The sequence below is a fragment of the Myotis lucifugus genome, unplaced genomic scaffold, assembly GCF_000147115.1.
Source record: "Myotis lucifugus unplaced genomic scaffold, Myoluc2.0 scaffold_203, whole genome shotgun sequence".
Classification (NCBI taxonomy): Eukaryota; Metazoa; Chordata; class Mammalia; order Chiroptera; family Vespertilionidae; genus Myotis; species Myotis lucifugus.
This window is the reverse complement of record NW_005871251.1, coordinates 1,925,177-1,952,676: the sequence shown is the minus strand read 5'-3', so window position 1 is coordinate 1,952,676 and position 27,500 is coordinate 1,925,177. Positions and strand designations below refer to the sequence as shown.

General features: G+C 45.7%; 1 protein-coding gene across 1 annotated transcript in view; it reads left to right on the top strand.

The window, feature by feature from the left end:
• CD101 (CD101 molecule) overlaps positions 1-27,500 on the top strand; it is a 32,967-nt gene that overhangs the window by 762 nt on the left and 4,705 nt on the right. Inside the window, exons 2-8 of the mRNA XM_023761243.1 lie at positions 7,140-7,520; positions 8,818-9,231; positions 10,425-10,811; positions 16,890-17,273; positions 18,199-18,603; positions 21,741-22,151; positions 25,034-25,429. Coding sequence (XP_023617011.1) covers positions 7,140-7,520; positions 8,818-9,231; positions 10,425-10,811; positions 16,890-17,273; positions 18,199-18,603; positions 21,741-22,151; positions 25,034-25,429 — 2,778 coding nt within the window. The remainder of the gene's footprint in view (positions 1-7,139; positions 7,521-8,817; positions 9,232-10,424; positions 10,812-16,889; positions 17,274-18,198; positions 18,604-21,740; positions 22,152-25,033; positions 25,430-27,500) is intronic.

The window sequence follows — 27,500 nt, the reverse complement described above, 5'->3', positions numbered from 1 at the left end:
ATTAGAATATTTTTTTGAATATTTATTACATTTATTTTTAGTGCTTAACTTATTTAATTTTATTTATTTATTTTTATTGCTTAAAGTATTACAAAGGGTATTACATATGTGTCCTTTTTTTCCCCGCCCATTAGAATATTTTTAATTAATTTTAGGAAGAGGAAAGGGGAGAGAGAGAGAAACATCAATGTGAGAGATAAATATCGATTGGTTGCTTTCCAAATGTGCCCTGACTGAACCAAACCTGCCAATTTTTTTTTCTTCTTTTTTGGTGTATGGGACGATGCTCCAACCAACTGAGCCACACCAGCTGGGGCCAAAATAGTTTTAAATCGATTGTGATGTAGTCACTTATTCATCTCTTTATGCATTTCATAACAATCTAGAAGTTAACCACCAAACTTCAACGTTGTAATGAATATGAACAATATTTCAAGATTTTGGCAAGAACTGTAATGTGATATGAAAATATTTATGGTTTGTTGTCTACATTCATGACTGAAGGAAATACTAAATTTCCATGAATATTAATGAAAATGAAAATGTAGGGTTTTGGTTTTTTTCCCACCCAGGTTTATGGACTCTTTAAAATTGCAAATTTTCTGTCTTTAGTGAGCAGGCTGGAAGGTCCGAGGGAAAAGAAAGTAGTAATCCCAGGTTAAGAACTCCTGCTCTACAGAGAGTGGACTGAGTTAGCGAGGGGACTTAAATGACTGGAACCAGAGGGGAACTAGAAGAAATTACACTCAGTGTGACCAGGGCTGTGGCTAAAGCACAAAAAGGGAGCAGCATTCAGCCAAGAAGGTGCTTAATAAACATGGGTTTGAGCTGAATTGGTTTGGGCTCACGTCGCAAGGGGCATTGGCTAGTGTGAGGTAAGAACCCGATCTGGGGCTTGATGGGGTGAGAGGTGGTCTGAAGGAGATTCCTGGGACCCGTTGCTGGGTGACCAGTGCCCACCGGACTGGTCTGGCAGGTGCTGAGGGCCAGGTGGACTGGTGGGATCCTTTGAGGATTGTTGGCTGGTGTGTTCCTGTTTGTCTGAGAGTGATTCTCGGGTGGACTTGCTTTGCGAATTTGGAGTGTGTGTTTGGTTTGTGTGTAGGAGGAAGCTGGGTTTACATTGGGCAAGTCAGACAATTGCAACTTTTCTCTCTTTTGTAAGCAGGCTGGACGGTCCGAGGGGAGAGGAAGTAGTAACCACGATTCAAAAGGGGGCGCTGGAAGCTTTTCCTTAACCCATTTAAACAATGGCCGATACTGGCTTATATATTTTACTTCGAAAGTCTGAGTCATCCTCAGCACTAACTTTGTATAGAACCAGTTTTTATGTGAAGAACATATAAATCAGGAAGTAACTTGAAAAAATGTAGGAAGCCTGCTATTAGTCATCACAAATATTGAGGGGGAGTCTAGCCAGTTTGGCTCAGTGGATAGAGCGACGGCCTATAGACGGAAGGGTCTGGGTTCAATTCCCCATAGGGGGTGTGCAGGAGGCAGCCAATCAATGATTCTCTCTCATCATTGATGTTTCTATCTCTCCCTGTCTCTTCCTCTCTAAAATCAATAAAAAAACATATATATACTAGAGGCCCGATGAACGAAATTCGTGCAAGAGTAGGCCTTCCTTCCCCCGGCTACCGGCACCAGCTTCCCTCTGGCACCCGGGACCCGGGCTTCTCTCGCAGCCCTGGCTTTGTCTGGAAGGTTGTCCAGAAGGACATCTGGTCTAATTAGCATATTATGCTTTTTAGGGGGAGACGAAGGAAACTAATTAAGTGATGACCAGTTGATCAATTGTACTGTTTAGTCCTAATTTATTTATATTTTTAGTAATCCTGCTTAATCCTGTTATAATATGGTGCTAAATGAGGTCAATGTCATGATTACATGAGCTCTTGGACTTAGCCCTTAGTTCTGCATATTTGATCTGTCATTCCTCACCTCAACTAGACGGCCTCCAAACAAAAGCCATTAATATGGGAGGGTCTTGGGGTGGGGAAATTGCTTGTGTAACTGAAACTATTTCATGAAAAAAAATGAAACTAAATTATGGGTGGAAGCTGTCCCAGCTTCCATGCAGGTAGGTTTTTCTATGTGTAAAGAGAGGAGTTGCGTGGTGTGTCCCATGTTCTCCTGGTAGGTTTTCTGTAAGGTGGAATCATTTGGAGTTGCTGTTTTTGTGTATCAAAAATGGTCAAATATGAGTCATCTTATATGATTCAATCTAATAACTTCTACTCAAATAATACTGAAGTGGCAAATTTGGCAATCCCAGAGATAGTTTTGGAAAAAAAAAAAAAAAAAGCCAGTACCATCACGGAATTCTTCATGTTTCAAAAGCATGACTCCAATGCAGTATGTCAGTGCCACGCTGTGTGCCCATCAGTCAATGAGACTTTGAGCTGCTGTGCTAGGGCATCTAACCCTCTGTCCATTCAGAGAGAGGGCAAAGGGACAGTCCTCCGAGGTAGTTTACTCTTTAGGAAGAGGAGAGATATATATACCATATCCCACAGAGAATATATTCGTGATAAGCTGTTTCAGGGTATGATCCCAATGCATAGGCATTTGAATTGAATTCTGTCAGTCAGTCCTTTCCATCTTAAAAATGCCTATGAAACTGCTACATTATGGCGTTTGCTTTTCTGAGAAAGCAGTACCATCCCAATCATGTTCTTGACCTCATGCTGCTACTAGGACCTTACTCCATTCATCACCCTTTCTCTGGCTTCATCCATCTCTCCCCTCCACTGCTCCTCTCCCATAAGCAGACAATGGCACCTGTGTCCCTCCTGGCCCTCACTGCTGCTCTCTACCTGCTGTCATCTTATTCCTCCCTACTCTTTTGCATGAAACTTCTTGAAGTAGTTTACGCTTCCTGCATTGGCTTCTGACCCTTGAAATCTGCCGCTTCTGCTCGATTGACATCACTTTTACAAAGATCTCCGCTGACACCCTCATCATTAAGCCTTTAGAATCCTCAGCCTCTCGCAGTGCTGACAAGCCCTTTCTTATTGGAATGATTTGCCTCCTTTGGTTTCCACTGTGTCTTGGCTGCCCTCTCAACTCCCTAACTCTTCCTTCCATAGGTATTGTTCCTCATCTAAACCCCTAAATAGAGAGATTTTCTAGTAATCTCTCTTTAGCCCTCTTCTTTATATTCCCTAACACTTCCCAGTACTTATATGTGTAACTGACTTAATTTGCATCTACAGCCCAGAACTCTCCCTACTTACAAACAAGCATTTACAGGAAACCATGAGAAACCGTAGAGATAGCCAGAGGTTTGGCATTGGCAAATCTAGGTTCAAGTTTGACTCGACCATTTACAAGTTTTGGCACTGCCAAATAAGGAACTGTGACGGAGTTCTTGAAAGGATTAGAATATACATCTTTTCAAAGGGTTGAAGACTTTAAAGCACGGATACATATATTTAACTATTATTTCCAATTATTTGCTGTATATCCTTCCTGTTTATTCCACAGTACTCAAATTTAGTATTTCCAAAATTAAATGCATTATCTTCTTCCTTGAACACACAACAGAAACTCCCCCTGATCTCCTATTTCTGTTAATAGTTCCATTATTCTTCCAGTCACCCTCACAAACCTGGGTATCATCTTTGATGTCTTCCTTCCTTCCATCCCTCCACCCACCCCTACTACCTCCAAGCATCCAAGACACTGAAAAACGATAGATTTTATCACCACAATGGCTTTGAAATTGTAGTCCCTTTCTTTCCACCCCTGTTGCCTTCATCACTTCTCTCCTGGGCTACAATAATTACCTCATGTCTGTTTCTAATTTCCATCATCCTATACAAATTGTCAGGTTAATTTTCCTAAGACCTTTCGAACACTTTCAGGCTTAATCAAGCATGGCTTACTCAATCAAGTTCAAACATTTAATCATAAGAGTCAAGTCCTTCATGTTCTGGACCCAAATGTCCTACCTGGTCTTAACCTCCTCCTATTAATCTTCATATAACTCTTCCCCTAATCTAACCGATTACTTCCTATTTCCTTTAACAAGTCTTTTGATTCCTATTCATTCAGTCTCCTCATGAAATCTCCTTACCTAAAAGATCTTGTCTCCCCACTTAAATTGTCATAATCGTTCCAATTCTCCAAAGTCCATTTCTGGTACTGTCTCTTTCATAAACCTGGCCTGTTTCCCTCCTCAAAAAATATAATCTCTCCTTCCTTCAAATTCCTCAAAGCATTTTTATCACCTCTCTCTATGAGGACTATTACCCTGCTTGACCAAATTATAAAATATAGAAGTCAGAGTCTCTCTCAAACTCATCTTCATATCTTGGTTCCTGAAGCATCAGAAATACTAGAAGTGGTTGAATAAATATTTATTGAACTGGCAAATAAAACAGAAAATGAAATGTTAGTTTTCACAATGAAATGCTTCAAATGCGGTACCCATCTCTCTGAAAAGTCATGGAAAATGTTGAAGGAGTGTTGCCTAGCAACCAAAAATAGCATTGTGGAAACATGCCCTGATATAAACAGGTGAGTGGTACCTCAGAAACCATATTTTTTAAAGGCATTTTTTAATTGTGAAATATAACACACAAGAACAGTTAATAAAACATAAATGTGCCTTTGAAAAAATAAGTAAAAAGTAAAAACCATGCAATCACTACCCAGGTCAAAAAAAATAGAACACTGCTAAGACCCAAGAAAGACCCACCCATGCTGCCATGGGCCCCATCCAGATCACAGCCCTCCCCCCACACAATCACTTTTCTGACTTTCATGATAACCACTTCCTCGCTTTTCTTTTCTTTTAATTCTCTTTACCCCTTATGTTTGCATCACTTAACACAGTGTAGTCTTGCCTGTTTTAAAACTTTATAAAGAGTAGAACCATTCTATTCTCTAGGTAGTCAAACAGATTCAAAGTATTTTGCATCTTTTATTAAACACAGTTATTCATGTTATTGCAACTATTTTATTTTATGGATGTCCTGAGTTCATCTGCTCTACATTGGTGGGCGTATGGGTGGCCTCTAGTTGGGGGCTCTATTGAATAATACAGCCACAGATGCTCTCACGGTCGCCTGAGGCACAGTGCACACCTCTTAGGTGCATGTCTAAGACTGGCTGGCTTTGCTGAAAATGTTTTCAATGGCGTCTGTAGTATAATCTTTTTTTTTGGTAAATAATAATTTAAAATTTTCTCAGATGCCCTAACTTCTAAGCACAATATAAACATAAAATATATATGAATTGGGATTTATGAATACATGAGTATATTTTAAATGATTACTGGAAATGCAGGTGGTTGGTCAATTGGTTGGTTGGATGTTTGTTGTTCCGTTTTGCACTGAGCATGCACATGTGCAGTTTTTAGTTAGTTGACTGTATCGGGTGACAACTTACTCTTTCTGCCCATTTGTTTGCAGCCCCGCTTGTATCAGAATTGTTTTCATTCCAAAATTTCTATTCTCAGCCTTATCATGGTCTCTGTAAGGTCATTGTTCCTTTCTCTCACTTTTTCCCCTTCAGTTTCCTCTGTCCTGTAGGGTCATGCGATTCAGCAGATGCTCTGCTTCTCCGGTATCTTCTTATGAACTCCGTTCTGTTAATTCCTTCAGATGAGCACTCCGACTTGTGGTCACTCCATCTCATCCTCCCCTCCCACTGGCCCTCCGCCCTCCTGAAAGATCTAGCTCATCCTTGTGGCATCTGTCATCTGTTCTTTGTTTTTTTCTGGAACACAAACTAGCCTTTAATATTAACATAATAAATAAACGCATTGTAATTTCTGCAAAATGCTTGATTTTGAAAATGTGTATATCAGAGGAAATGTTACCGTTCAATAATGTTTTCTCCTTTAAATCTAATACATGAGATTTGTCCCAACAGAAAACATTCCACAGTGGTCCCAAATGAAAACCTGGGTAAGGGAAGAACTAAAATAAATTCTGATTCCAGATCCTGTGGGACTTGACATTCAACAGTATGAAGCTTTTCAATAAAGCTGTAGTGGCTCTTTAAAAAATTACAAATCAAAACCCCCTCCGCGGTATAGAAAGGAAGTACTGCTATCTCTTCAGGTGCTAATTTCAGCTGATCTTGCATCATATGTGGCCAGGAGCTACAAATAGACCAACCAACCCACAGGAAAAGGCATGGCCCCATGGGCAGTGCTGGAGACTGCCTCTCCAGCAATCATGGCTGTGAGAAATGCCCCCAGGAATTTGAGGCTTAGGAAGTACCTGCTGAATTTCGCACCCCATCTCTCCCCCCCCCCCGCCCCAAAATGTACAGGTGAATCATCATATATCGTTTTTACTTTAAAATAAGTGCATTTCAGATAAGCAGATATGTTTCAAGGTAGGGGCCATGTTACATGAATTAAGCTAGAATTGTATGTTTTTTTAAAAATTCAATTTAGAGAGGAAGGAAGAGGGAGAGAGAGAGAGAAACATCGATGTGAGAGATCAGCTGCCTCCTGCATCCTGCATGCTCCCTACCCAGAATTGAGACCACAACCTGGGCATGTCCTCTGACTGGGAATCGAACTGGCAACCTTTTCATGCACAGGATGATGCCCAACCAACCGAGCCCCACTGGCCAGGGCTAGACTTGTTTTTGTTGTTGTTGTTTTAATTAACTTCTAGTCTTGTTACAGGTATTTTTATTTAGCTATCTTTTTTTTAAAATATATTTTTATTGATTTCAGAGAGGAAGGAAGAGGGAGAGAGAGATAGAAACACCCATGATGAGAGAGAATCATGGATCGGCTGCCTCCTGCAAGTCCCCCACTGGGGATCGAGCCCACAACCCGGGCATGTGTCCTTGACTGGAATCATCGAACCTGGGACCTTTCAGTTCGCAGGCTGACGATTTATCCACTGAACCAAACCAGCTAGGGCTAGACTTGATTCTAAGAGACTAGAGATTATAATGGAAGTTAAAGTTATAGAAGAACAATTCATTCATCAAGCCATTCCACTGCTCCTCAGCCTAAAGAAGATGTTGAACCTTTGAGCTGATTATAGCTAATAACCTGCGCTCTCAGTTACAGGGAGTGTAATACAGGGAGCTGCAGAAGGCGGCACGCTGGGAACTGGGACACTAATCTATTTTTATTCCCCTTTCTTTCTCCCACTTGCAAGCTAAGCTCAGCATTGGCCAGAGAGAAGTAACAGTTCAGAAAGGACCGCTGTTTAGAGCTGAAGGTTACCCTGTCAGCATCGGCTGCAAGGTAACTGGCCACCAGGGACCTTCCGAGCAGCATTTCCAGTGGTCTGTTTACCTGCCGACAGCCCCGGCCCGAGAAATCCAGATCGTTAGCACCAAGGATGCCGACTTCACTTACGCAGCGTATGCGCAGCGGGTGCGAAGCAGGGATGTCTACGTGGAGAGGCTCCAGGGCAACTCAGTCTTGTTGCACATCTCAAAGCTCCAGGTGAAGGATTCTGGTGAATATGAGTGTCACACACCGAACACTGATGGCAAATACTATGGGAGTTACAGTGCGAAGACTACTCTGACTGGTAAGCCGTGTGCCCTCCTCTGCTAGCCACCCCCAAATATCCATCGCAGTGCCTTGCGGTGTGACATGGCTTTATATTGTGCTGTTTGCTTTGGCAAAATTGCCCATGTACCTCTCTGGATATTTGGGGGATTTATCACAAATAGGTATTTCATGTCTTTGAAAGCTGTCAATTAATTTTTCCAATCAACTTTGCCTTGAAGATTGAGATAGTGTGTGTCTTCCCAAGGCCTACGCAGAGCTACCCATAGGTTGATTGTAGCCACAGCATCAGTCAAAGCTTAGAGAGCTCTCATCAGGTTATGTCTTCTCTTGGAGGCAGAACATTAACTTGATAAGAGCTGGTATTAATGTCATAGGTGGTATTAATGTCATAATGTCAATGCTTATTTTCATACTACCCTTCTCTAGCATATTTACCAAAAAAAGAAAGGGTAATAGTTCTTGCAATTACCATTTTGTCCCTTTGCCTAGAATATCTTATCACCCTTTGTTCAGCCTAGCAAACTCCTACATACACTTCAGGACCCAGTGTAGCTATTACCTCTGCTGTGAAACCTGCCCTGACTGTTGCAGGCAGTATTTCAATTTCTTTCCTCTCAATGCTCTAGTCACACCACTATTCTTAGCCCTCACCCGTTTCTGTGGTAATTGGCTGCTTCTGTGACTCTCTCCTACCTCACTCTGAGCACCAGGAGGAGGGGATGTTTCTCTCAGTCCCTTGCACTAAATAGATGCTCAGTAAATAGTCATTGATCGAATCTAAGTGTTGCCTTCACTTAAGCTTAGGCTCTGTCATTTCCTGTGAGGACGGAGAGAATGATGAGGTGTAGGATGGTTATCAGCACTTTCGAACAGGTTGCATGTTGGCTCTGAATAGCAGATAACAGATGGTTTCAGAATGTTGTTTTATAAAGGAGCAGGTTAAGGCCAAGGAAGTGAACTGACTTGCTCCGGTTCATGTAGTCAGATAGGGACAGATTTTGGATCAGAATCTAGGTCTTCTAGCTCCCAGGGTGTTCCCCTTTAAATACTTCATGTCCAAGTAGCAACCTTGGCTACAGCCTATGCTAAACATGTAAAGATCAGTACATCAGGGAGCCATTAGCTTTGCTGAGTTCCGCCTACTGTATGTACATAGATGCCAATATTTGCATTGGCCACAGGGAACGCGTATGGCTACCTGAAAAGAAACTCAAAGTATGTGCTTTACTGATGGCGGGTCAGGGCGCCATCTTCATCTAAGTAGGCCAGTCTGACTGGCATTGGGCCAATTACCATTATGTCTTTGCTTCCAGTTATTCCAGACACCCTCTCTGCCACCATGAGTCCCCAGACTCTCAGTAAGGAGGAAGGTGAGCCGTTAGAACTTACCTGTGAGGCAGCCAAAGCCACAGCTCAGCATACCCACCTGTCTGTCGCCTGGTACCTGCTGCAGGATGGAGGAAGTCCAGCCACCAAGATTATTTCCCTCTCCAAAGATTTTACGTTGCTCCCTGGGCCCTCATACACAGAGAGGTTTGCACGTAGTGCCGTGCGGCTCGACAAGCTTGGGGCCGCTACCTTCAGGCTGTCCATAGGGAGCCTGCAGCCCTCGGATCAAGGCCGGCTGTTCTGTGAGGCAACTGAATGGATTCAGGATCCGGATGAAACCTGGACTTTCATTGCAAAAAAGCAGACAGATCAAACAACCTTGAGAATCCAGCCAGCAGGTAATTATCTTCTCGGAAAATTAATGTGCTGGTGGTGGGTATTTATGGGATAACTTTTTGTTTTCTTCTAATCTTCTGTTGAATCTAAAAATGTTTTTCCTGAAAGCTTGAGTAAATTTTCCTTTCGCCATCCGGGAAGCATAAATAAAAGAAAGACCGTCCATTTTTGGCTCTGTCCACAGGAGGGTTTATATGGGCTAAGGTCTGTTGAATAGTTGGATAGATTCCACAAGCCGTATGTGGAAATAGTGTTGTTACCATTCTGGCCAGGCTCTGCAAGGACCCTGAGCCTCAGCCATGCTGAATGCTCTGCCCAAGGTCACCCCGCTGCTGAGCGGTGGAGCTGGCCTTTGGAATCAGGTGTGTCACCACAGACACCTGGCCTGAGTCGCTGTAGATTGTGTTGGGTGGCATTTTCTTCTTTTTGTTGCGATTGTCAATAAGCGTTGTCTTAATTTATTTTTCTAATAGTTCGTTGTTAGTGTCTAAAAACACAACAGATTATTTTTGGATGTTGATTTTTGTAGCCTGCACCTTGACTGAAATTGTGTATTAGTTTTAACAGTTTTCTGAGTGGAGTCTTTTGGAGTTTCTACACATGATTTTACTTCTTCTTTTTTCTGATTTGGATGCCTTTTATTTATTTATTTTTCTGGCTACTTGCTCTGGTTAGGACTTTTGGTACCATGTGGAATAGAGGTGGTAAGAGTGGGCATTCTTGTCTTACTCCTGATCTTAGAGGAAAAGCTTTCAGTTTTTCATTGTTAAGAATGATATTAGCTGTGAACCTGTCATAGATCACATGTGCTTTTAACGTAGGAAAACTCCACTGGATACTCTCAGCCAAAATATAGAGCAAGAAATCACCATTTCTAGTAATTCAACATAGCAAAAAATCTGTCATATCTTTTATTTTAAAAACACATTGCTCTATACTTTATACATCTATGCACACATCCTGCTTAATAGGATTGCATTCAGAGAACAGGTATGCTGTTCTTTCTGTGTGATGTAAGAAACAGGCAAGGGCATTTTCGATGCTAGGCATTTCTTCGGCCTATCTCCTCCTTAGACTTGAACCCCAACATGGCATTCAGTCTTTGTACTGTCCTTACGGGGCTTTCATCTCTCTTTGCTACTGAAGGGACAGATGCAGTGGCCTCTCTAAATACCTGCCTTGCTTTGTTTCCTAGTGAGAGATTTTCAAGTCAACCTTACGGCCGAGAGCACGTTTACTGAAGGGAAACCCTTGGAACTGGTGTGCCAGGTACTGGGCAGTGGCCGGGACCCACAGCTTCAGGGCGTTTGGTTCTTCAATGGTATGGAAGTGGCCCGCATTGATGCCAGTGGAGTTCTGGGCCTGAAGGAAGGCTACAACGAGAGAGCAAGTCAAGGACAACTCCAGGTTTCAAAGTTGAGCCCCAAGGCTTTCTCTTTCAAGATCTTCTCTGCGGGCCCAGAGGATGAAGGCACCTACAGATGCGCAGTGGCGGAGATGACAAGGGCTCAGATGGGCTCCTGGCAGCTGCTTCAGAGCAAGCAATCCCCAGACAGTCACGTGCACCTGAGGAAGCCAGCAGGTATGTGAAGTCGGACCAGGCATGGTCGAGCTGCTTTCAGATCCTCTCCTTCATTAGTATAGGCTGCCTCAGCTTTCAGATCCTCTCCTTCATTAGTATAGGCTGCCTCAGAGACACAGTGGAGATCTCCTGAAGAGTCAGGTGTCAATCAGAATACCTGAGCCCTGTTCTTTCTTCCTTCCTTTTTTTTTTTTTTTAAATATATTTTTATTGATTTCAGAGAGAAATGGAGAGGGAGAGAGAGAGAGAGAGAGAGAGAGAGAGAGAGAGAGAGAGAGAGAGAGAGAGAGAAACATCAATGATGACAGAGAAGAGAGAGAGAGAGAAACATCAATGATGACAGAGAATCATTGATCGGCTGCCTCCTGCACGCCCCCTATTGAGGAGCGAGCCCGCAACCCGGGTATGTGCCCTGACCGGGAATCGAACTGTGACCTCCTGGTTCATAGGTCGGTGCTCAACCACTGAGCCACGCTGGCTGGGCCTGAGTCCCGTTCTTGAGCGGTTAAATGGGTCATGACCGTGGATGCTCCACTTTATTTCTCTAAATCTCAACTTCCTCAAGTGTAAAATAATGACATACAATTAGATTGTCCTTAAATCCTTTCTTGCTATCCTAGGTTCTTTGATTCTATTTGCTGGCAGCCCTAATTTTCCACAGTGGCTTTTTCTTCAAGCAGAGAACACCTGTCTGAATGAAGCCCTCTGTCTTCTTTTGTTGTGTGTGTGATGTGAGTAGGTTAAGAGGAAAAGCTCCACTTTGCTTCTTCCTGGGGAATGAACACCCACATTACACCCCACACTCCTCCACCATTCAGGTGCCTTTTGTCAATCCTTTATTATCTTCACCAGCCATAGGGACTAGTTCTAAGTCTTTTTTTTTCTAAGTCATAATTCTGCACCAAAGCATGGCTCATCAAAGGAATGAAGAGGGAAATGATAGTACACAGGCGCTATTCCCTGCCTTTTGCTGTGATGTGGTGAGATGTCTGTCCAATGGGTCTGAGTAGCTGTAGGCATGAGACTGGAAAGACCACTCAGCTCTCACTTAGTTTATGAAGGTTGGGTGACCTTAAACATGTTTGAATAGTCAGTGCTTTTGTGTGGAGAAAGAATGGATAAATATGCAACTAATACAGTGGTCCCTCAGTGTCCATGGGGATTGGTTCCAGGACCCCTCACAGATACCACAATCCATGGATGCTCAAGTTCCTTATATAAAACTAGAGGCCCAGTGCACAAAAATTTGTGCACTCCGTGGGGGAGGGGGGGGTCCCTCAGCCCGGCCTGTGCCCTCTTGCAGTCTGGGACCCCTCAGGAGATAACGACCTGCTGGCTTAGGCCTGCTCCTGGGTGGCAGAGGGCAGGCCCAATCCCTAGGTGCAGCCCCTGGTCAGGCTCAGAGCAGGGCTGATTGGGGAGTTGGGGCACCACCCCCTGTCATGCACAGAGCAGGGCGGATTGGGAGGTTGCGATGCCACCCTCAGTCACGCTCAGGGTGGGGCCGATTGGGGGGTTGGGGCACCGCCCCCTGTCACGCACAGAGCAGGGCCAATCAGGGGGTTGGGGAGCTCCCCCCTGTCACGCACAGAGTAGGGCCGATAGGGGAGTTAGGGCACCGCCCCCTGTCACACACAGAGCAGGGCGGATCAGGGGGTTGGGGCGCCGCCCTCTATCACCCACAGAGCAGGGCCAATCAGGAGGTTGGGGCGCCGCCACTGTCACACTCAGGGCAGGGCCGATGGGGAGGTTATGGCTCTACCCCGTCACACACAGAGCAGGGCCAGTGGGGGGGGGTGGGTTGGGGCGCCGCAACCTGTCACACACAGAGCAGGGCCCATCAGGGGGTTGGGGCGCCTTCCCCTGTCACGAACAGAGCAGGGCGGATAGGGAGGTTGTGGCCCCGCCCCCTGTCACACACAGAGCCGCAGGGCGATCAGGGGGTTTGGGCGCTGCCCCCTGTCACGCTGATCCGGTGCCAGGAGGCCTTACGGTTCCGCTGATCCCAGTGCTGGGAGGCATATTACCCTTTTACTATATAGGATAGAGGCCTGGGGGCTGGCTGGTTTGCCCTGAAGGGTGTCCTGGATCAGGGTGGGGTCCCCACTGGGGTGCCTGGCCAGCCTGGATGAGGGGATGATGGCTGTTTGCAGCTGGTCACACACCCTTCAGGGTGAGGGTCCCCACTGGGGTGCCTGGCCAGTCTGGGTGAGGGGCTGAGGGCTGCTTTCAGGCTGGTGGTTGTTGACTGAAGCTCCCAACCGCTCCTTTTTTTTCTCTTTTTTTTATTTTATTCTGGGCCATCTTTAGCTCTGGCTCTAGCTCTGAGGCTTCGTATCTGGTTTGTTTGCTGTTCTATAATCGAAGCAATGTATAACTTCAGCTCTGAGATCCCAGCAGGCTGAAAGCTGGTTTCTGGGGTTTTGTTTCACTTCTACATTTGCAACATAGTACATAGTTGCTTAGAGTTGCAACTCAGAGGCTGGCAAGTCAGGCGGGGAACGTTGGAGTCTGCAGTCCCTGAAGCAAGCAAGCCTCATGTTCGCTTCCAGCTGCCTGGCTGCCGGCCGCCATCTTGGCTGATAGTTAATTTGCATAAGGATATGCTGATTAGCCAATGAGAAGGGTAGCGGTCGTACGCTAATTACCATGTTTCTCTTTTATTAGTGTAGATGATATAGTATTTGCCTATAACCTGTGCACACCCTCCTGTGTACTTTAAATCACCTCCAGATTACTTATAATACTTAATGCAATGTAATTATTATGTAAGTAGTTGCTATTCTGTATTGTTTAGGGAGTAATGACAAGGAAAAAAGTTTGTACAGATGCCACCATCTTAGGCCTAACTACACAGTATAGTTTAGGGAGTAATGACAAGGAAAAAAGTTTGTACAGATGCCACCATCTTAGGCCTAACTACACAGTACACGTCAGGTGCAATAATAACTTTTTTGTGTGTGTGTAATATTTTCAACCCACAGTTGGTTGAATCAGCAGATGAGGAACCCATGGTTATAGAGGGCTGACTGAATTAGGATTCTCTGGGCTGAGTATTAAATTCAAAGTCTGGAAAGATTAATTTCCAAGATAGATAAATTCCCCTTTCATGCTTTCCTTCATCTCCCCGTTTGCTAGGAATGAAGACACAGAAGCTCTGGCCTAGAGTGGCGAGCCAGGAAGTGCGTTGGTGTTAGTTTTCACACCAAACATTTGGTTTAACTTTCTAGGAATCAAGGAAAACAATGTAGGCGGTTTACATATTTACACAGAACTAAATCCCTGCTTTGTGCATCTCAGTTCCCCCTGGAGCATATCTGTGACCTTTCTTAAACCCAGAATGCGGGAATTTGTGCCAAAGGGACCATAGGTGTATGTCATGGAGTACAGATCCTAAGCTTACCAGTAGGGTGGTCTTCTAAAGCAAACACAGTCCTTTGTGTAGGCTGGAGCCCAAAATGGGCCCAATATGTAGAAACAGAAAAAGTATTTAGCAAATTTATTCAGGATCCTGTTGCACACTCAGTTTTAAAAGTCAAGCCAGCCCTGGCCAGTGTGGCTGGGTTGGATGGAACGTTGTTCCGTTGTTCCGTACACCAAAAGGGGGCAGGTTCGATTCCCGGTCATGGCACATGCCTAGGTTGTGTGTTCCTACGGGAGGCAACCAGTCGATGTTTCTCACATCTATGTTTCTCTCTCTCTCTCTTTTCTCCCCCTTCCCCTCTCTCTAAAAAAATCAGTTAAAAAAAAAAAAGAAATGAAAGTCAAACCATTATTTGAAATATGAGCAGTTGTATCCTTCTATGAACATTTTAGACAGAAGGGGGAGACGCACTACTGAAACCGGGAAAGTCAGCATCAGCGCTACCTGTCACTACCAGAATCAATAAGTAGAGACAAGGACTGACTCTTTGTGGGCACTTTATTCAGACGGCGGGTGATCTGAGAAGATGGCAGGCTATATACCCTAAAAAGTCCACCTTACATCTCATTTCAAGCCACCCTTTTTATGAGGAGAAGAAAAGTATAGCTAAAGGGCTTAGAATTCAGGAGAAAATAGGTAAGGGGTTTGGAATTCAGGAAAGAAGGTTAATCAGATAAAAGCTGCAGTCCAGCAATTTTCTGAGATCCCCATTATCTGCATCCTGAGTAGGGGACATTCTCTCCCTGGAGCACAATGGCTCAGATACAGTCTTGTCTTGTTTCTTACAGTCCTCCCGAGACACAAAGCTCGAGTTGCTTGTGGGTCTCCTGAAGTCAGGGCAGGTCCGGTCATACATTCCAGTCCCTGGAACAATAGCTTTCTACATGCATTAATTACCATAATGGTTACATTAGAGTAGTGAGATTATGAGCAATAAAATTCCCTCTAATTTCTAAGCCTCAGTTATGACTCTATTTTTAACTTGACAAAAATGTAAGTATAATCATGCTTCTAATACCCAAAATTTGGAAACAGGTTTGCATATATACACACACACACACATATATATGCATATATATAATTTGTAGACATTAATCTTCATTCTGCCTTTGTAACTTATATACATCTGTAATAATAAAAGCTTAATATGCTAATTAGACCGGATGTCCTTCTTGACGACCTTCTGGACAAAGCTGCCGGCGGGCAGCAGGGGCCGAGGCAGAGGCCGAGGGCTGAGCCCCTTGCATGAATTTCGTGCATTGGGCCTCTAGTATATATATAAAACAGCAGAAGAGTGAACTACGTCCACAGCAGGAAAGAACAATTTGCAAATTCAATTAGATGCCATTCAGATTCCCAGTGCCAGTTCTTTTTCATTTTTCTCCTTTGGCTCTGAACCACCCTATTTTCACGAAGTGTCTATGATAACATACTAATGCTAATAGCTAACCCTTACTGGGCACTTTCCCTTGCCAGCCAGGCTAAGCCCTTTGCATGTGCCATTCATTTAGTTCACACAACAATGTGATAAGGTGGGTGCTATTAGTACCCTTATATTTATAGGAAAGAAAATCGAGGCTCACAGAGGTCTATTATATTGCCCAACATCATTCTGACTCCAGGGACCTGGGCCTTCAGCCTGAGGCTGGGCTGCCTCCGATGCATGAGCCCCTGAGCTGTCTTTGCTTTGCCTACAAAGCACCCAGGACCAGGGCTTGCCCAGGAAGTGGTTGTTGAATGAATGTCTGCATTTCTACACATCTCGAATTTCCCACCTGGGAACCAGATTCACATTTATAGGTTTACACTGTGATTTAAAAGAAGGATCTCCCTTCAGCCAACACCACATATATTATATGTAATTTGAAAAAGAGAAATATATCTGCACATATGTATTTTCCCCCAAGTAATCGTTTTTAATGAGAGTATTGTGAACAGAAATCCTATTTACAATACTCCTTCCCTGTTCAAAACACATGCTAATTTAGGGAAAGGTAAGAGAGAGAGGATGGTCATTTTAAACTGTGCAAGTCTGACTTCCAAAAAACTAAAAATTTAAATAAACACAGCTTCATTACTTTCAGGGTCACACATCCCCCCACTAATTAATTTAACAAAATATTGCCAGATGTTTTCCCAACTAGATGTTCTCAAGGAAGGGCTGATTTAACACACTCTAAGAAGAAGGGCACATTATAAATTGTTTAAGTGTGAATAGGCTCCCCTGATATCCTTTCTGCTGTCTTGTTTCCACCATTAAAGCATTTGGCAAGTCTTTTTTTCTGAGGTGGTGCAGGAGCAAGCAGCCTGATCTGATTTGTCACTAACCAGTCACGTCCCAATGAATGAGATCTCCTTGTATTTTAGAAAATTTTTCATTTCCTTGAAATCATTTTTTCTTACCCAGCTGGTGTGGCTCAGTGGTTGAGCGTCGACCTATGAACCAGGAGGTCACGATTTGATTCCCCGTCAGGGCACATGCCCAGGTTGCAGGCTTGATCCTCAGTGTGGGGTGTGCAGGACAGTCCATGAATGATTCTCGCTCATCACTGATGTTTCTATCTCTCTCTCCCTCTCCTGTCCTCTCTGAAATTAATAAAAATATTTTTTAAAAATAATAATAATTTTTTTCTTCTAAAACTTGTAATCCATAGCAAGAAGTGTGGCCGTGTCTACCCAGAACAAGCAGCAAGCTGTGTGGGAAGGAGAGGCACTCACCCTTCTCTGCAAGGCAGACGGAGCCGAAAGTCTCCTGTCCGTGAGCTGGTGGCACGTGCCGCAGGGCCAGACACAGCCGGAGTTTGTGGCTGGCATGGAGCAGGATGGCACCGTGCAACTGGGTGCCTCCTATGGGACACCCACTAACCACGGCCACGCCAGGCTGGAGAAAATGGACTGGGCCACCTTCCGGCTGGAGATCACCTCCACCACGGTCACGGACAGTGGCACCTACGAGTGCAGAGTGTTTGAGAGGGTCCGGAGCCAGGCCAGAGGCCTGAGCTGGATGCAGAAGACGTCGGTCACTGTAAAATCTCTGGGTAAGTGTCGAAGAAATCCTTTTCTGAAATCATCAACATCTCTTGCAGTGAGATGGGGTAGCATCTGATTGTGTCTCCTCCTGAATCCCCTCGTTAAGGTGTGTGCACCCAGAACACAGAGCATAGTCTTTGGCTACCATGTCTGTCAGTTAATCTCCAAAGTTCACTCATCTTGATAAAAATCATCTTTTTTTAAGTCCTCACCTGAGGATATTTTTACCGTTGGTTTTTAGAGAGAGTGGAAGGGAGAAGGAGAAAGAGAGGAAAACATCGATCTTACATCAATTGGTTGCCTCCTTTACGTGCCTGGGATTGAGCTTGCACCGGGGTACATGCCCTTGAGTGGAATTAAATCTGGGACCCTTCAGTCAGGCTGATGCTCTATCCACTGAGCCAAACCGGCCAGGGCTATAAAGATCATCTCTAAGGTACAGCTTGTAAGCTGTCATTCAAGGCTAAAAAGGAAGTCCTAGGAATTGGAGCAGACTTATAGAAGAGGTATGCCAAGGGGAGCTGAGTCCCATACACTCAGCTTTTGACAGCTGCAGCCCTGGAATGACAGTCTGCCTGGCGTGTGCCGAAGAGTGTACTGCACATGAGTGGGCGTAAGGGAAGGAGGCCAGGCACCGGGCCTGGGGAGCACCCCTCCCACTCAGTGGCAGCTGTCTAAGGAGCCGACTGGCAAACACTTGCCTGTTTGTTGTTGCTGCTGAGAACGCTCTGAGAAGAGGCTCAACTTTGGAAAATTGAGGTCAGCATTCAGGACAGACTGTACTGTGAATCAGCATCTACCCCCCAAACACTTGGTACTCCCCGGGGATGAATGATGGTTCGGTGTGCAGAGGTGGTGCCTGGGAAGCTAGGCAGGGCTGGACTTTGGTTTGATAAACATACGACAAATTGCGTTTCGCATTTCTGCCCACAGCGTCGAGTTTACAAGTTAGTCTGATGAGCCGTCAACCGCAAGTGAAATTAACCAGCACCGTTGACCTGGCCTGCATAGTGGGGGCCGGCTACTCCGACCTCCAGGTACCACTCACCGTGACGTGGCAGTTCCAGCCCGCTGGCTCTCATGTCTCTCACCAGCTCGTTCGAGTCACTCATAATGGCACCATTGAGTGGGGGGACTTCCCGTCCCAGTTCCAAAGGAGGACAAAGATTTCACAGTCTTCGTTCCGTTCTCAACTCTTAATCCACGAGGCCACCGAGGAAGAGGCGGGAGTGTATCAGTGTAAGGTGGAGGTTTATGACAGAAATTCCCTGCCCATGAATGGCCCGGCGCGGGCTTCTGCCAGTTCTCACCCCCTGAGGATAGTCATCTCTTTACCAGGTAATCACCACTCAAAATTAATCCCTGCTTCTTTTTTTTTTAACCTCACCTGAGAATTTTAATTTTTTAGAGAGAATGGAAGGGGATGAGGGTAAGAGAGACAGAGAGACAGAGACAGAGAGACACACACACACATCGATTGGTTGCCTCCCACACGTGCCCTGACTGGAGCTGGGGATCAAACCTGCAACCGAGGTATGTGCCTTTGACCGGGAATTGAACCTGGGACCCTTTGGTGCGCCAGCTGGTGCTCTAACCACTGAACAACATCAGCCAGGGCAATCCCTGCTTTTTAAAAAAAAAATACTACTCCCACTTTGGGTAAGTTATAGAATTAAAACAGAAAGGCCTCTCCCTGTGTTTGTACTGCATACATCAGCACCACATATAAGCAATACCTAGGCTAACTGTGTTAGTATGCACAGAATGGCCATACTGGTTGTTAAAACATTGAAATAGTTCCACACCGACTAATAATAACTGTTCCTCCATGCCCCTTCTCCATCTTTCTACAAGTCCCCACCAGCCAGCAACCCAAGAGTAGTACCGCATGGCACAGCGGGGACCTCTAGGGCTAGCACCAGTGGGGTGTGGATCATGTACATTTCATCAGAATATATTTATCCACTTACTTTAATGGGTTGATGTATACGAGTTAGAGAATTTATGATTATTGGCCAATATAATTTACCTTGTCAGTTGCTAATAGAGCATAGAGGTTAAAAGCAAGACAACCTGGGCCAAGTCCTGCTGTGTCGGGTATCTTCTTTCATGACTTTCGTTCTCTCAAGGAAGAGTGTTCGAGAGTCTTTGAGGTCAATTAGATCTGACAAGCACTGGGTAGCAGCATGGCTTTGGCCGAGTCACGTAACCTGCCCAAGCCTTGGGACCTCCCCTGTAAACTGCTAATGTGCAATTTAAAGGTGGTGGCATGCATAATGTGCCTAGCACAGTGCCTGACGCACCAAGCGGATGCTCAAACGTGGTGGCTGTCATTGTTCTGTCTGCTGCTCAGCAATGTTTTCAGTAACAGTAATGGTCTCCTTGTTGATGAACTCGTGCCTTAATTTACTTGTCCTTTCTGTGGATTTTGAAATTGTTGGCCCAAGCCTTTCTTCTTGAAACTTCTTTTTTTCTTGACCTCATGATATGAGCTTTTCTTGATTTCCCTCCTAATGCTCCAACTGCTCCTTCTCATTCTGTTTTGCAGAATTCTCCTCCTCCACTGATTCATCCCTTGGGGTTTCATCCTCAGGTTGCTCTCTTCTCATCCTATACACTCTCCTGAAATGGGCTTATTCCTACCCCCGGATTCAACCTATGTCCTGCCAACTCCCAGACCCATTTCTTCTGATCTCCAGACACGTCTATGCAGCTGCCGCCAAGACATGTCTACACTCAATATGTAAAAACATAAATGCGCCATTATTATCCCCCCAAAGCTACTTCTCCTCCATTGTCCTTTATGTCCCCACCACCCACCAGTGACCCACATGGGAAGCCCGAGTCATCCACCACTCCTCCGTGCTCGCCTCATATCCACACTCCCATAGCACAACCTGCAAGGTCCTTTATGATTTGGTACGTTTTATGTCTCTCCAGCATCATCTCCTTCCACTTTCCATCTTGAATTTGAACCCAGCCACCCTGAATTACTTGCAGTTCTTCAAATACTCTATGTTCTCTCTCATTTTCAAAGTCTTTGTTCAAGTTGCTTCTTTTGTATAGGATTTCTTAACTCCTTCTCCATCAGTCTAATTCCTATGAACCCTTAGGACTTAGCTTAGACCTATTTACTCCAGGAAGCATCCCTCACTCCCACAGTTGGGTGAGGTGGTCCTGGAGTGTGCTTCGATGGCCACTCCTGCATACCTCTGTCCTGCGTGGGTGACATAATCCTATAACCTCTAAGCCTCTGTCCTTGCACTAGTCCTTCCCTCTGGACTGTGAACCCACCGAGGGGAGGGATCCACAGAGCCTGGAATAGTCTAGCACATAACATAGTATGTGCTTAATAAATGCTTATTGACGGAAGAGCAACACCAATAAGCAGCTACAAAAGTAGAATCAGTGATGTCAACATGAAGCTAGACTAAGAGAGCGGTTCTCAACCTGTGGGTCGCGACCCCTTTGGGGGTCAAACGACCCTTTCACAGGGGTCACCTAAGACCATCGGAAAACACATATATAATTACATATTGTTTTTGTGATTCATCACTATGCTTTAATTATGTTCAATTTGTAGCAATGAAAATATATCCTGCATATCAGATATTTACATTACGATTCATAACAGTAGCAAAATTATAGTTATGAAGTAGCAACGAAAATAATTTTATGGTTGGGGGTCACCACAACATGAGGAACTATATTAAAGGGTCGCGGCATTAGGAAGGTTGAGAACCACTGGACTAAGATCTGGAAGCCAGGTTTTATCACTAATCTTTTTGACTAAGCAGAAAAGCTGCTGGGGTTAAAGAATAGTTGATTCCATATGTATATGATATTCCCACAGTTGAGTGGCTGCATAGAGACATATAAATCTTTTTTTTTTTTATCACTCAATGGGTTTCTTTCTTGAGACATACAATTTTAATAGCCCACATACAACTTCCTTTTGTTTACCCATATTTGAAGGCACATACAACTAGACTGGCAAATTGTGAATCCAAGGGTGTGCTGGCTAGTGAACACACAAAGAACTTCCTCTCCCTTTGAGTTATAAAAGGCTAAAGAAGAGAAGATGTCTGTGCTTAAACACTGAGGCGCTATCCTGTGGAAGAGATTGGGCTTTTCTGTATGACTCTTCCTTACTGACCCACCCGCCTGTCCCCTCCCCCTGGGCAAGGGTAAAACCAGGACCCGTGGATGGAGGTTGTGGAGAGGTAAAACTCACCTTGCTATCAGGAAGAATGTTCTAGTGGCAGAGCTATCTGAAGACGGAATAGGCCGCTTTGTCAGGTAGTGAGTTGTCGGAGGCTGAATGAGCTGTCGGTGGGGCTGCTGGAGAGGGAGTTCACACATCTGAGGGATGGGGGAGGTATTGCTCTAGTTGGCCTCTACTGTGTATCTTCTCCCTTGAAACTCTGTCTTCTAACAAAGTAAAATATGTCGCTGCTCCCATTCTTTTCATTTAGAGAGCAAGCTAAAAGTGAACTCCAGCAGTCAAGCCCAAGAGCTTGCCATCAACTCCAACGCCGCCGTGGAATGTGGCATCTTATCCAAGACGACTGGGCACCTGCAGTTGGCCGTTATTTGGTACTTCTCTCCCATTTCCTCTAACGCATCCTGGCTGAGGATCCTGGAAACGGACCAAACCAATGTTGTAAAATATGGGGATGAATTTCATACCCCTCGGCGAAAACAAAAATTCCACACCGAGAAAGTTTCCCAAGACATGTTTCAGCTACACATTCTGAATGTGGAAGACAGCGATCAGGGCAAATACCGCTGCGCGGTGCAGGAGTGGCTCTTGTCTGCAAATGGCACTGGGTACAAGCTTGGAGAAGAGACATCGGGTGTGACAGAACTGAAACTCAGGCCCACAGGTAAACTTGTGAGTGTGCTCGCACGTCTTTCTGTAGGGTTGCCATCTTCTCTCAGGCAGCTGTTCTTCGGCCTGATCACATGAAGGTAAAAATAGGACCTAGAGTCCTAGGAATAATGTCCTACACAATGACGGTAGGACCCAGAAACCCACCAGAGGGGGGCGGTGGGTCACCTAAGGTGAATCAATCTGAAGGTTCATAGACTTGGAGGGGAATAAGAGTCCTTTGATTGGTTTACCGAACAGCCTGGCAGCCTGGTCCAGGCAGCTACCCAGGGTATCATATCTTCAGATCTCTACTAGTATAATAACAAGCTGTGTCATTCCGGTGGGGCTCTATTGTAATTTGGCAGAGAAAGAGTAATACGAAGCATATTTCTCCCACTATGAACAGAAACTGTACAACTCTACAGGGATGTGTGCAGAAATTGCTTTTCAACATTTGGCTGCCTAAACAGAAGGCGAGGAAGAGTAGTTAACCGTTGGAATGGCTTACTGAGGGGATCGCCTCTGCCTCAGGAGATCTTTAAAAATGTAATAGGAGTTCCACCCATTGCATTGGCCTGAGAGAGCTGCGGTCCCGTGTGGGCAGGCTTGAGTAGACCTCTCAGCCTTCCGTGGGTCACCTCCAGTGTTGATGAACATTAAATGAATGTCACGGCTAAGGGTTGGGAAACTGGACGAGATCCAACAGCACGATGCAGATAAGTTCATCTACTTTGGCACTTAAGATTCTATTTTTGATGTAACATCAACAGCAAGATTGTACTGAGCCTTGCTGTGTGTTAGGCGGTTAGGAATACACAGATATAAGGCACAGCTCCTCGCCCGAAGGAGCTCACAGTCTACTAGGGCCGTAGGGAGCCCCTCTGGCTCCTCTTCTCACTGTTCTTCAGACCCTTCTTCCTCTCCCTGCTAAGCGTGGGTGTTCCTCAGGGCTGGATCCTGGGCCCATTTTTCTCCTCTTCCCTGCTCTCTTCAGAGCTTCATAAACACTGCCTTGATTCCAGCTGCCGCCTTCAATGAACTGGCTCTAGGTCTCTATTCTTAGCCTGGTCTCCTGAGCTCCGGGGCTTTTAACCAGTGGCCCCGCTGGGCATTGCTACTTGGATGCCTCGGAGTCCCTCACACTCAGTATGTCCTATATTGCGTTTAGCCTCTCTGCCGTCCCACCAGCTCGTGCACACTCGGCATTCTCCATCTGCGGGGCTGGCATCCCTTCTTCCCCGTTGTCTAAGCCAAATCTTATTTTTTTTTAAATATACTTTTATTGATTTCAGAGAGGAAGGGAGAGGGAGAGAGATAGAAACATCAATGATGGGAGAGAATCATTGATCGGCCACCTCCTGGACGCCCCCTACTGGGGATCGAGCCTGCAACCTGGGCATGTGCCCTTGACTGGAATCGAACCCAGGACCCTTCAGTCGCAGGCCGAACCAGCTAGGGCTAAGCCAAATCTTGACAATGTGTGCATGTCCCTTTAAGGAGGCAGCCACTGCTGAGCTCAAGCCAAAGCTTCCCACTCAAGTATGTGGGCTCAGTGTGGTCCAGTCGTTTAGTATAGCAAGACAGGCCTACAGTTTTTTTGTGTGTGTGACATGGCTCATTTTGAGGCAAATTCAGATCCTTTTAAAATCCGGAGAGTGTCAAACAAAACATATTTGGGTGTGACTGCTGCAGTGGCCAGCTGAGCACCCTGGTGTCAGGAGTGGGTTAAGGAAGAGGCCCAGGGTAAGATCCTGAGAAGGGACATTTGTAAGAGGGACATATTCTCTGAAATCAGAAGAGGAGAGGAGTTCAAGAAGAAAATGAACTTTGGTGACAAAAACCACAGAGGGCACCGGAGCAGGAAATCAGGCCCTTAGTGGGGACCTGGCCGGAGGATGGTAGTGGCATTGGAGGGCTGGCTGCAATAACGTAGGGAGTACTTTGAAGGGAGGAAGCAGGTAAATACTAGCTTATCACATAAGCTAGTATTTCCCATGCTTTGCCATCAAGAGAAGGAAAGAGTAAAGAGTGGGAACTGAAAAAGAATCCAGGATCAGGCAGAGTTGTTCTTTTTTGTTTTCTCTTTATTGTTGAAAGTATTACAGGTGACCCCCTTCCCCCCACTGTCCCCTTCTAGCCTGCACCTGTCCCCCCCACCCCAGGCCCTCACCACACAAAGCTGTTCTTTTAAAGAGAGATTAATACATTTGTTTATAGTAGAGTTTAACATTTAGTACATACTATGCTTTCTTTTCTGTTTGTTTGCTTGTAACTACTCTAGCCTTCATTACAACTCCTTACCTGATGAGAGAGAAAAAAATTTTTTAAGTAAGTGTCAAAATCTGTTTAAAACTTAGTCTAATCCAATAAGGTAAATGGTCTCCTTGAGTAGTGTTCTAACGCTTGTACAAAAATGGTCAGTCTCTCAGACAGCCTCCGCCTTCCCTGTGTCTCCACCCGAGATCCCCGGGTGTGTGGGAGGAGGGCGATTTGCTAAGAAGGAAGGGCAAGGTGGAATAGCTCACTTGAGGGATGGGGGGGGGTGGAGTGGAAGTTTTGACTGGTCCCCTGAGAAGCAGAAGAGACAGAAGAGACAGGTGACAGGGGGAAGTAAACGCAGCAGGCAGAGCACCCACCGAAGCTGGGTGGCTTTCAGCGGCAGGTCAGGCAGACAAGAGGTATGGCTAAAGGATGGAAGTGGCTGGTTTGATTCATAGCAGAGAATGTTCTCGCAAACATGGAAGAAGGACAGAGGTCAAAGAAAAGTGTTGAAGAGGAAGGACCTGATGTCTAAAGAGTATCAGCTGGACCTCCTCTGGGAAAGTGAGGTGCTTCAGAGGTGCCTGGTCTACAAGTCCGGGTTCTTCTCTAACTTACCGCCATTTTATTTCCTAGGAACTAAGGTCCATGTCTCCAAGGTGCACTGGACAGAAAATGCCACGGAGCACGGAGAGGCGGCCATGCACTGCGGCCTGGAGAGCGCGGGCGGCTCGGCCTCCCTGTTCTCTGTGACGTGGTACTGGGCCGGAGAACATTCTGGAAGTAAGAAGCTGGTGCACCTGCAGCATGACGGCTTGCTGGAATATGGTGAAGAGCGGCTCAGGAGGCGCCTGCACTCTTACCGTTCGTCCCCTGCAGACTTCGTCCTGAAGCTTCGTCGGGTGGAGATGGAGGATGCTGGGGAGTACTGGTGCCAGGTGGTGGAGTGGCAGCTCCATGGCACCCCAAGCAAGTGGGTCAGCCAGGCGTCGGATGAGTCGCAGCATATGGTGCTCACGGTGCTGCCCTCAGGTAACGAGGGGTCACCCCGGCTTGTTTCATGGGCAGGAGGCCCTCTGTCTCCCCTCTTCTCCTTTCCCTCTCAGCTATGGTTGGCTCCTTCTTCAGGCTGAAAACAGTTCCAGACTCCCTAACACAGCGACTTTGTCTTTTCTCTCGGAAGTAACTTATTTGGACAGACAAGGTCTACTTGAGGTTTTAGCATAGACATTGAGATGTCAGGGGACTCTGCGCTTGCTTCCCGTCCCAAACAAAAAAGCCTTCAGCATTACATCCCTAAATAACCGAAGCGTGTATGCAGCAGACATCCTTACCTCCTGGCTGATCTTGAATGTCAGGATGCTGATGTGCAGTGGGGGTGGGGAGGAAGGAGAGGGACCTGGTGACTTTACCTCTGATCTGGTTGAACCAATATCAGCTACATCTCTGCTCCCTGAGTCAAAATCAAAACAAAACAAGGAGGAAAAACCTTTCTCAGTGACCAAGAGCCAAGCTGCTTATCTCTCTGTGTGCTCAGCCAACTACCAGGACTTTGATGGGGACAGTCACGTGATGTGCCTCTCCTATTTGCACCTTGGAAGGCCTCAGAGGAGAAAGTGCACCTGATAGACTTGTTTTCAGGCTCCAACAGGGAGGCAAGCTCCTTGAAGACCAGTGGCCAAAGGGTGGCCCCTCTCTGTGTGGGAAGGTCGTCCTATCCAGCTGAGCCCACAGATTCAGGAGGGAGGTGGAACAAGAGACGCTGGGGGAGAAGACGGCACCCTTCCAGCCAGTGCCGTGCCAAGCATATCATAGCCATTTATTAAGCAGTTGTTAATGAAAGCAAAAATGTCTCCAGCCAGACCAGTAAATCTTCCCTGGCGATCAATGAGCTGGCAGAGGCTGTAGCCAGCTCGTTCTCTGAGCCACTTCTGCCCGGTGGGGTTTAAGGAGAAGGTGAGAGGTGAGCGATGAGCTAAACAAACTATGGAAAAGGGTCATCAGAGAGGCAGCAATGTGGTCTTGGTTCCCTACCCCAGGAAGGGTACAAAGGATGGATAGAGATAACATTCCTAGGATACCCGCTAGCTTTGGTGACACTCCTCAGGAGGGAGAGTGCTGCCGGGAACAAATGGAAGTTTCTCAGGAGTAGGGATAGGTGGCCGCCTCCCAGCTACCCCAGCAGGGCTTCTAGCGTGGAAGTCAAAGCTATCTGATTTGCTCCCTGGGGTTCCATCATCCTCTCCCCTGCCCATTTGTCAGTGAATTTTCCTCCCGAGCCTCCAAGCAGAATTTTTCTTCCTATCAGCTTTTCTTCCATTCCAACAATTATGGAAGTCCCACACCCCTGAGCGCATTCCCTATATGTTTTCCCATAGAAATTTCTAAGCTCTGCTGAATCAGCACTTTTTGCAGTAGAATAGATAGTAACTGTAAAAAGTGTATACTTTAGTACATAACTACAAATCGCATCTCTTTGTGGCCTCTTTATAAAACAAGTGTGAGGTTTTAAACAGATGGTTCCTGGAAAGGAAATGTAAAACATGGAGTGGTCTTAGTATCCTTCACAATTGAAGACGGCAGGAGATGAGGCTAGTGAGATGGGGAGGTATAGATCTCAAACGTGTCTGAAGTATGAAGCTAAAGAAAGTGAACTTTATCAGAGAAGTTATGGAGTGCCATTGAACAAGTTCAAGCAGGGGAGTGACATCATCAGCTGTCTGGGACCAGGTAACAAAACTGGAGCGCGTGGTGCCAGCGAAGGCAGAGATGTTAAGAGGCATTTCCCTGGGGAACCAACCTTGCATTTTCTTCTCCAACTTACCTCCTTAGCTGTGACTAAGCAAAGGCAGAGGCTCCAGTCTTTTTATTTTTATTTTATTTTTTTTAAATATATTTTATTGATTTTTTTACAGAGAGGAAGGGAGAGAGATAGAGAGTTAGAAACATCAATGAGAGAGAAACATCGACCAGCTGCCTCCTGCACATCTCCCACTGGGGATGTGCCCGCAACCCAGGTACAGGCCCTTGACCGGAATTGAACCTGGGACCCCTCAGTCCGCAGGCCGACGCTCTATCCACTGAGCCAAACCGGTTTCGGCGA